The sequence below is a fragment of the Brugia malayi genome (genome assembly GCF_000002995.4).
Source record: "Brugia malayi strain FR3 genome assembly, contig: Bm_v4_Chr1_scaffold_001, whole genome shotgun sequence".
NCBI lineage: Eukaryota > Metazoa > Nematoda > Chromadorea > Rhabditida > Onchocercidae > Brugia > Brugia malayi.
This window is the reverse complement of record NW_025062475.1, coordinates 7,944,023-7,955,099: the sequence shown is the minus strand read 5'-3', so window position 1 is coordinate 7,955,099 and position 11,077 is coordinate 7,944,023. Positions and strand designations below refer to the sequence as shown.

Sequence of the window (11,077 nt, the reverse complement as noted above, 5' to 3'; positions counted from 1 at the left end):
AAATTCAAAAATCTTTTTTGAACGACTGTGTTTATTCCCGTTTTTTCTAAAATTTAAAAATATTCTATCCAGGTGGACTTTCCACTATATATAAAGTACAGTAATTATTTCCTCCTTCTACTTTGCCTTCCGTCTTAAAAATGTTTTGAGATGTTTGTAAATAGAAGAAACATGAAATTTCAGCTTCAGTTTTGATTTCAAAATTAGGCTGTAAGTCAATCTTCAAAATTTTTAGAAAGGTGAAGTTTGGTATTGGACTATGCATGTCTCTCTCAATTCAAAATCACATTGAGTTGTTTCATATGCTTGAAGATTCGGTCGTAGTTCTTGGTACAAAGTCCAAAGTGTACGGAATGATAGTTTTAACAGTGGTTATACATATCTTTTGACTGGAGGTAGTTTTAGTTTGCGCGTTGTATAAATTGAGATTCGGCATGATATATCTGATTCTTCATGATAGTTATGGGAAAACTAACACACATTGGGGACTTAGCAAGAAGCAAGGGTCTTTTTTACAAGTATGATGTTGCCAGTTAAACGTCCTTAGTTTTTGTATCGCATGGTGGGAATCGGTAATAATTGTTTTCATTTTCACTATAAATGATTTTCAATTAAATAGACATTCCGACACTTCAGTAAATCACGGGGGGGGGGGGGGGGAGGTGAAGTAGCTGCCACGTAACACGTGGTTACCTTAATTTTGCTGTTTAAAAATTCTTAAGATTTCTTCTCTGTTGGGCGTTATTCACATTGTTGTAGAATTTCGGCAGATGTCCCGCTCATTATTAATAAATCTGGGGAATATAAATCGAATTAAACCGCTATACACAATATCATGTTGTTACTTAACCTCAACAGCACCTACGATATCAAGGAAAATATTTTCCAAACCCAATCAACCGAATATTGTTCTCGTGGATGCGGTACGTACACCATTTTTACAATCGAGAACGATGTTTAAGAATATGATGGCTATGGATTTGCAGCGAGCTGCTCTTCTAGGTATTACTTCCTCTACTTCTATTAGTTTCTCAATCAGATGAGAAGCTTTTGTTACATTCTGGGGAAAGTTTAGTTTGTAATTATTTGAAGATTTAACAAGACCTCGGATAAATTTAAGGAAAAGGATGCTCAAAAGAAAATATTTCGTATCAGTTCGATAATGTTGAGTCGTTGAGATGCCCACAAAGAGCTATTTTGACCACTTCAATCACACGTGTGGAGTATGTATCAGTATACAAAAGTATTCTTCGTCGTCTGAAAGTACTTTGAATATCGGAAAAATCTTCATTTTGCAGCATTAATGGATCGGGCGAAAGTGAATATACATGATGTGGGGCATATTGTGTGTGGTACTGTGATACAGGAATATAAAACGAGTAATGTGGCACGGGAAGCTGCGTTAATGGCAGGATTTTCTAAAAATGTATGTTTCATTACTTATGTAGCTTTAAAAAATAAGGTTGTTTCGACACTGTTGCTATGTCGTTACTACTTTCATTTCAGTTTCAATAGACTTTATTTTTGGATTAATTCAGATACCGGCGCATACAGTTACACTGGCTTGTATTTCGTCAAATGTTGCAATAACTGATGTTATGAATATGCTTTCGGCAGGTTATTGTAATGCGGGTATCGCTGGTGGCGTTGAATTACTTTCCGATGTCCCAATTCGATATAATCGAAAAGTATATTTATTTGTTTTTATTATCCATATTTCTTATTTGTACATTTACTTGTTTAATCCAAAAGATGAGCCATTCTTGATGGAATTTTCTTTTAATAGATTTGCTTTTTAGGTACGTTCAGCATTTCTTTCTCTAGATAAAGCAAAGAAGTTTTCTGACAAGTTGACAGCAATAAGGAAAATAGCATTAAACTTCTTCTCACCTGAATTACCAGCTGTTGCTGAATTTACGACTGGTGAAACCATGGGACATAGCGGTGATCGACTAGCTGCAGCATTTGGCGTATCTAGACGGTTGGTAATTGTCTTTTAAGCTAACTAAGTAAGCTTTGAGAATAAATTGTCTTCTTTGAGAGCGAAGTATTGTGTATCAAATAATCAGTAAGAGGTATAAAGTAAGTATTCGAAATAAACCATTTTATCATTTTAGTTATGATGCGGAAGTATTCAGTTTACATTACAAAACTTTGTCTTAACAGGACAATCATTCAAATGAATAAACTTTTAGGGCAGTTATTTTCTTTTCCATTCTGGATTTCAGTGAGCAAGATGAATTTGCCATTCGTTCACATATGCTTGCTGACCGTGCTTCGAAAGAGAACCTGCTCTCTGACATTGTACCAGTTTTTGTACCTGGCAGTAAGCCGATGGTTGTTCGAAGAGATAACGGTATCCGTGTTTCTTCGATGGAAAAATTATCACAGCTGAAACCAGCTTTTGTAAAATCTCATGGAACAGTTACTGCTGGTAAGTTTTGTTGATGAGTTCAGAAATGTAAAATTGGGCAACATATTCTGCAATTTCGTTGATGAAAGAAAAATTCGCGTGATGCTGTATATATTTTATTAGAGTAAACTAAGATTATAAAATTAAAGAAGAAGTATGATTTAGATGGAAATATCACTGGAACGGCGTGCTGATTCTTTATGGTTAATTTCTATAATGTTGGCATTATCGAGAAATTCTTTTTTTTTTTTTTTTTTTTTTTTGTATGTGTGTGTAATTTTTTCTTATTACATCAATACCGTAACTTATTTAATTTATGCATTGCTGTTAATGAAAATGAAACTTAATAACTTGCTAGTACAATTAATGTAGAGATATGAGTGGGAGGTCGCAAAAAACAGTTAATGTATGGGCTACACTTAGTGGCCCGAAATTCAAAAGAAACAAATAAAGAATCAGTATCAGACATTACATTGACATGCAATAGTTCCATAGTATTTTTTTTTTTTTAACTCCAGTTTGCAGGCAATTCTTCGTTCCTCACAGATGGCGCATCTGCGTCACTGATAATGACGGAAGATTACGCAATAAAGAAAGGTTATAAACCAAAAGCCTATCTGAGAGATTTCCAGTATGTAGCACAAGATCCAACTGACCAACTTCTTCTGTCACCTGCCTATGCAATTCCGAAGCTAATGGATAAGGTGCGAATTTTAATTTTACATCACTGAACTTTCAGCGTTTCCAACTGAAACTCCATATTTGTTTTATTTCCAATTTCTTAATCTGGATTCAGGTTGGACTAACGTTAAAAGATATTGATGTTTTCGAAATCCATGAAGCTTTTGCTGGACAAATTCTAGCCAATTTGAATGCCATGGATTCAGATTATTTTTGCAAGGTATTATTTAATTTCTAAAAATTTTTTACAAACTTTATTAGGTCCTTTTTTTCTGTTCTTTTATCTTACTGAAGAATTTTCTAGGAAATGTTACAACGACCAACAAAATATGGACGTATAGCAGAGGAGAAGTTGAATACCTGGGGTGGTAGTCTTTCGCTTGGACATCCATTTGGTGCAACAGGCGTACGATTGGTGTCCCATGCAGTAAATAGACTGCAGCACGAAAAAAGCATGTTTTCTTATTCGTTTCCTAACATTCAATTTGAATAAATTGTAGGCTATAAAAGCATTTACCCAAAGTTTGGTCAGAAACTTGACTAAAACAGTTTAACTTCTTACAAATCTCTTCAGGAATTTTATGTAGGCTAGATTTAATGCTTAATTGCATCACTTCGGAATGAAACTTTGTAATAAGAACCGAGCTATGGAAGCAAAAGTTACACAAATGACAGTCTTCATGTCAGATCCACATGAAGTGGATGTTTTTAACTAATGATTGAAAATATCCGGAAGAAGATGAATTAATGCACTAAATCGATTAATAAGACTGATTAAAAATAAATTCTAGTCTTGCAGCACATAAATGCTTTAATTTTTCTACAGAACATCTGGGAATTGTAGCTGCATGCGCTGCAGGTGGACATGGAGTCGCTATGCTGATTGAAAATTATCCGAAATAAACATAATTTGTTATAAAAATAATAAGAAGTCAGCTTCTTGTGTGTGTAAAATTTTATGTGCAAAAAAAAGAATACAGTGTGAATGGTTCATTCACAGCAATTCCAATAATTTGATTGATATTTTCCGCGGTGGTCAGTCTATTCTCTTCTATGTAGTAGTTTATGTTACATGCGCTATGTTCCTCAGTACTATTTATAGGCCTTCTTCAATTATTTCGGATTTTTTATTATACCAAATAGGAGCTATAGATTACAAACCTATAAACTTGACTAATAAATGTTGAGCTAGAATGGCTGCTTTATACCGAACAGTAACGACCCTGGTCCGGAATTAAGTTGAAACGACTACCTCTGCAGCGTCAGAGTAAACTGTCAGCTTTTGCTCATCTTAAATTCGAGTTGTGTTATTCGAAATATGTTTAGAGATTATATACATATCAAGTGATTTTACTATGTGAACTGTGATAAAGTTATCAATAAAATTAAGTAAACATGAAAATACTATTTAATCGTGGTAGATGGTAGATTACATGGGAAGCAAAATTAAGTGAAAAGTTAACTTTCAGAGGTTCATATTTTCCAGTCATTATGTATAGGATGGGAAGGAATGTGGTGGTTTGTCACATTAACTATCCTCGTTTACTGTTGCGGGGAATAGGAGTTTTATGCGCTGGGAGGGTAATAGAGAAGACTATCATATTGAAATAAGTTGTAGTTAGGTTCTAAGGATGATAGAGAGGTCGACAGGTTAGAACTGCTACCTCTCATCTAATAAGTCTTGCATCTTGATTAAGTGGTGTCCCACTTATCCCATCATTCATGTTCATGTAGGAGTAAAATCTCATTTCATGTGTGTAAAACCTTTCAGCACTTCAGCTAAATTCAGTGTTTCTTTTATGTTTGAAAATACTCAATTTTGGGAAATGTGGAAGAACTTTTTTTCCTGCATTATCGCGTCGTTGTCATTAAATATTAATACATCATGCGCTAAATTTAACTATATCTAAATTCGGAAAAAATACATACATGAGATTGACAAAGTAGAGATGGAGAGATAATTCTAGAGCCTAACAATAGTGGCCTTAAGGCCAGCCTATGGTAGCAAACGGCCTTCAAGTAAAAGAAATCGATCGTTAGTTAGTGCTGTATTGAGACACTCAGACTGCATTCACCATCCTTTCAATATTTGGTTAACAAACCCAAAAACTTATTAGATTGCTCATCTACCCTTCTCTCTTTCATTTGTTGGCCTTTATATTATTTTAAGTAAAATTTGAAAATTTTCTGCCAGCTGATTTTGTAGCTTTAATATTGAATTCTAATGATATTTGATAAAGCGAAGCTTTCGTCCTTGTCTTCACAATGTTTTTTATATGTAAGAACAATGAAATTGAAACTGAAGTTGTGCCATTTTGTTGAATTCATAGCTCTTCACAATTTTCAATTTAAACTGTGAAATTATCAACAAGAAAGGACAGTGGTGCATCTAACATTTAACGTAAAGGTTACCTCATCCAGCGTAAGTTGCTTGTTACGCTTTTCAAATTCCATTTATAATTGTTCTTATGTTATTTTTCTCTGATAGTTTATAAGATGCTGTGCAGTTAGAATCAACTTCAAGAAAATTTTATGAAGTTGTGCTATTTTATTGAATTCGAATTCATTGTTCTCGAATTACACTGACTCATCACATTATCCTATTTTATGTAATAATCCTTGATAAGATTTCGTCTCCATAATGTTTTTAGTAATTGAGTTGACATTATAGGTGACATTCAGATACAAGGCCACTTCAGTTATGAGTGTAAACGACTTTCTGGCTTTCAAATTGTTATTCGTAAGGCTGAGATAACTTAGAAAAAGAAGAAAATTATATCCCTAAGAATGGATGCTCAAAGTTAATATACATAACAATGCTCTTTTGTGTTATTCCTATTCCTTTGATTCTGATTTAAATGCTACAGAATATGCTAGATCGATTCAAGGAGAGTTTCAACAGAACCAAAAAGATCCTAAATATTATATTGCTTGTTATTTTAGAGTTTGGATTAATGAAAATTGATTTCTCTCAATAATACATCAGCCATCTGGTTCTCTTATTTTGTTGAATTTAGTCCAGTAGTACTTTCTCTTTAACGATTTCCGACGTTATTTATGGACAATTTTGTCATGTACTTTTTTAATATTTTAATAATCTTACTTATCTATCGAGCATTATTCCTCTGATCGCTGTTACCACTGTTTTCTATCAATACAATAATTAATCGAGACATAGTTCCTCTCTTGTTTCATTTATATACTCCTTGTACTGAACCACGCTAAGTCATTCTCGAATCTTTTGACCTCCCACATTATGAAATTTTATTTAGAGTCATATATCTAAATTTACATTGTTATTTTTCTTATACATAACTTGATTCAATTAACAATTTTCTTGCTTCGCGCCATTTCAACTTTGTCATCTTTACGTCGCCTTTCTTCTTTGTCATTTCTTCTGTTTAATGTTCCATCACCAATGCGACATTAAAATAAGTGAAGCTGTGATACCATGTTCGATTTCTGTGTCTCATCGAAAATTTGACACTGAATAGGAATACAGACAGAGATTTATTGTGCATGGCAGCTGTTGGCGTAAATGGAAGAGAGTAAGTTGTTGTGCTCTTTTGTGTAATTGGAAATCGATGACACATCAATCCTATAAGCGTCACTTTCATCGATTTTAACGACCTCGCATTTTGAGTTCTGGGATTTTGGATCAATGATTTCTCTACTACTAGTAGTTGCTGTGAAGTTATTATATGACTTACAAACGAAAGACCTAGAATCAATTATATTCGAATTCAGAGATAGGAGTGGACTCTACCGCTAGTTCCCACATCAATTCTCATACATACATTGCGTCAAAAAAGAGAAATAAAATAAATCGACGAAACAAGTTAGAAAAAAGAATGTGAAAAAGTCCAAAAATTTTGTCTTACTTATGAGAACTATCTCATAGAAAAACAACTTGTTGTCTTAAAAAAATATTTGATTCTTTCTTCTGCCTATCACATCGTCTGCGAAAGACTAAATGAGAAATGAGAAGAGGTGAAAGGCATTCATCAAAATTTCATTCTCATCGACGTTTTTTATTGTTCACAGTGTAAATACGTGAACAGCAAATGGTTGTCGTTAACGTAAAAGATTATCTGTCTCTCAGGCTTTTGCTAACTTTCGTTTCTTCCAAAAATTTGTCTATACTTATTTTTCAGCCTTGTAATTGTTGTGTACTTTCTGTTTAAAATCTGGAAGACAGATCCGATTAAATGATACTGGACATCAATATCTGTGTGCTTCTTGTCTGTCTGTGAGAGAAAAACTTGTTTCAGATATGATAAATTCTTCATATCGTTTAGCATAGATTAGTATGTTGTGGAAGGAGCCCTCATCTCTCAGTCGACACTTATAAAGAATTAATTAGTAGAAAAAAAATTGCTGCATTCCACTTTCTGTTTTCTGTGAAGCATATGAAAGACAAAATGTCACAAGGTCAAGATTAAGCTAAATGATTCCTTCACTGTACAAAATGTAAAGTTTATTTCTCAGCTTAAGCATGGTTTCCATAATAGATGTATTTTAGATTTAAGCAACATACATGAGTGGTGGGAAGTTCAAGTCTATTTAAATAAGGGAACTTTTGCAAAATTTCTCATCACAGTTGAGTGGAGGAGAGAAGAGAAAATGGAGTTAGACAAGGGAAGTAACCTGGAATGAGGCTATAACCTATATTTTTGTGGGCAAATATGTTTTCTATTAGAATATGCACCATTTTGATTTCGGATGTATTCTCGTTGCGCAGCAAATTGAATAATTTTTTTTTTTTCTTTCTAAAGAAGTATGTATGGGAAACGAACGTTGTATTCCGATTCATCTAATCATTAATTTGTTTTTTTTCTGGGTAATATATCGTAGAAACTCGTTTCTTTTCTCTTTTCTTGATCTTCCTTCCAAGTTGTTAGCAAAGATTCGCTTCCGAATGAGAACACTTTGAACATGAATTGCTTTTCACATCCATCATTGAGGCATCGTAATGAGTATTTGAATGGCATCCATCCTAAAACAGGATTATTATTATTGAGTAGTAACAGCAGGGATGACAAGTTTTGTGCAGATGAAAGGCTAAAAAGTCATCGGAAAATTATTGGTACAAAGTTAGTATGGTCTTTTGTTTTCTTTTTAACAAGTGAATTATTGAAGGTTTTTAATGAAAGTAATGATAGCTTAACAAAGCAAGCCAAACTGTTCAAAAAGTAGCAGTGCAAAATTCTGAAAAGGTATGGGCACATTAAAAGGAGCGAAATCATTTTGTTCACTAAACTCATCCTCTCATTTCGTTTCCTTTCAGAGAATTGGAAATAGGAAAATCTTGAAAAGAAGCGTAAATTGTCAGTTACTGAGAATTTATTTGAAGATATAGTTCACCATCAGTAGATTCATTCACTAATAAGTTTGTTGATCTGAACTTTAAATAACTGTTCTCCAACCGATTCTATGAATGTAAGACGGAATAATCTTCAATTTGTAAATAATTATTACTTTTTGTTCTGAAGTATTATATTATTGCTAAATAAGGATTGAATAGTTACTCAAATGATCTATTAAGTAAGAAGAAGACTAACTTATAATTTAATTATAATCGAAATAACTAAACTCTTGTAGAGCTGAAAAGCTAATTCAGTTATTTATTCCACATAAATATTTAGACACCTGGCAACAAACAAATACTTGCACTGATCTTCCCGCACTTCATGCTAAAAAAAAAAAAATCTTGGTCACATCTGTCTTGATAGATTATTAAACAACTTTGTTTTATTCTTTACATTTATATTATTTGATGACAAATTTTGTTAAACCTCTAGAATATTCTTCCTACATTTTTCCTTATTTTTCTCAATAATTTTCATACTTTTTTGCTTCCTAACGATATAATGTTCTCATTTTCTCCGTCCAACACTTCATAGTCTCAAAAATACTTTTCTTTCAGGATTTCTTGCACAAAATCTGTGCGATTATAACAGTATACATTTCTGCAATGCATGTTTTTAATTACATTTATGCTTTCATCTCTTCTATTGGATAATAAAAACTGATTCAACTGCTTGAAAAAAGTGCGAAAAGAGAATATTCGTATTTTCATAATAGAAAACCAGTTTTAACGTTGCACTGCTATAATGAAATATTTTTGATCGGTCGTTGTAGAATTTTTTTTCACAAAACTTATTAAAAGCTTTTAATTACTTTCAAACTTACAAATATTTTTTGTCATATTTTAATTCATTCAAAAATATTACCGCGCTTGAAATACGATAAATTTATAGTTGATGGATGTCAATATAAACCATTAGACAATCAAACAAGAGAGAAAGCTGTGGTCACTCCCAATTACCGATAATGTCAATGAAATACTATGGTACTATTTTCTGGGCACTACATGTTAATTAATATGGCTTAGCAAATTCACTAAGCAACAATTAAAAAGTCTACTCAGAAGTGCTACTCAACTTTATGGGAAGCAATTTCTTTTATTTGAAAGTATATGTTGTAGCACTTCTGTCTGTGCTACAATGTCAGCGGAAGACAAAAACCAATCCTAAAGAGCATAAGTAAAAAAAAAAAAATGCTTGAGCAATGCACTTCATTTCTTCTACATTCTCTTCCTTTTATTTTTTATAATATTTGTTAACAGCCTACATACCCAAACATTCTTTCACTTCTCTGAACTAATGCTTAAATAACTTTAGAATGAAATGAAAGCATATCACATATCTCAGACTAAGGAATATAATCGTTACCTCTTTTGACACTAAAATCATTTAGAATGTTTTAATCAATATGAAAGATAATCCCCTAACTCAGTACCCAATAATCGTACTTATGGTTACCGTTGTGCCAGGACTACTGTTAGATTCATTTTTATCAAGATTTTAATTTTGCTTTCCTTTCTGACGTGCATCTTCCATATATATTCAATCATTAATTGATACTTTTAGACTGAATAAGACTCGATAAGGAAGATTTTTGTAGCAGTCCTATAGTTCATTGAATACCTAATGCAGTCTAAGGATAGAAGACATTAATGACAAGCATATAACATCATTCATTCGATTTACTGAGGAACGCAATTCTTCTTGCACTGAAGATTATCCCACTGGCACAACTAACACATGAAAGGATGTTGATCAGAAATCCAAAGAGCAGAAGTTAAATCCACTGTTCAAGTGAAATCATCCCATCTCATAAATGAACAAGTTGTTACCAGTTCTCAGTTTTTTTTTTTTTTTTTTTTTGCTTACTTAAAACTTTCATATCCGACAGTAAGCGATCTAATTACAATATCTGAAGCACATTTCAAACGTACAGCTAAATAAAATCGATCAAACTTTTCAAGTCGGATCACTTTTTTTTCTTTTCCAATGACACCTATTTGCCACTGCAACATCTGAACGGCTTTGGCACATCTGCAATTAGTTGTTCTTGTGATAAATTACTGGAAATTCCGCACATCCTCTCTTGTCATATTAAATTCTCATGGGCAGCTGATATTTCATTTCATATTTACATTCATTTCTTTTATTTCGTACTTTATTTACTTTTCTTTTCAATCTGTCCAGCTTTTGTTTATATTTGTTTGTTATATATTCATCCAATGATTTTTAAAAAAATATTTAGCAAAAATTTGATTGTTATATAAAATGGCGAATTTTTTAAAATGGCGAAACTGGCGAATTTTTTAAATCGAAAGAAAATAAGTGGAGAAATTAAATTTACAGAATCAGTAAAAATAAATAGCAATGAATCGGTACTTTGTACGCTGATAAGCATATAAAAAATAAAAGTTACTAAGAAATAAAAAATCAATCAAGAAGCATGTGAAATAGAAGTTATATCCATGTTTTCATGTTTCTCATGTAAAAAATGTTTTATATGTTAGCTTAATGCTGACGATTTAACCTTCCGGTAGCCTTATGCATATCTGAAATGTTATAAATAATGAATGTTTTTTTATATGTTTCGTACGATATAAATTGAAAGGACTAAACA

General features: G+C 32.5%; 1 protein-coding gene across 2 annotated transcripts; it reads left to right on the top strand.

The window, feature by feature from the left end:
• Positions 1-770: 770 nt before the first annotated feature.
• On the top strand, positions 771-3,997 carry Bm1745 (Uncharacterized protein; the record flags this gene model as incomplete). 2 transcript variants are annotated; one of them, XM_043077049.1, is made up of 9 exons in its annotated part: positions 771-1,002; positions 1,299-1,426; positions 1,539-1,688; positions 1,800-1,981; positions 2,229-2,434; positions 2,939-3,117; positions 3,210-3,314; positions 3,399-3,546; positions 3,921-3,997. In XM_043077049.1, 9 exons carry the CDS (start codon positions 771-773, stop codon positions 3,995-3,997), a joined length of 1,407 nt encoding a protein of 468 aa, XP_042932983.1. The 2 variants fall into 2 exon arrangements, with proteins under 2 accessions (XP_042932983.1, XP_042932984.1); XM_043077050.1 differs by having other exon boundaries at positions 954-1,002.
• Positions 3,998-11,077: the final 7,080 nt, after the last annotated feature.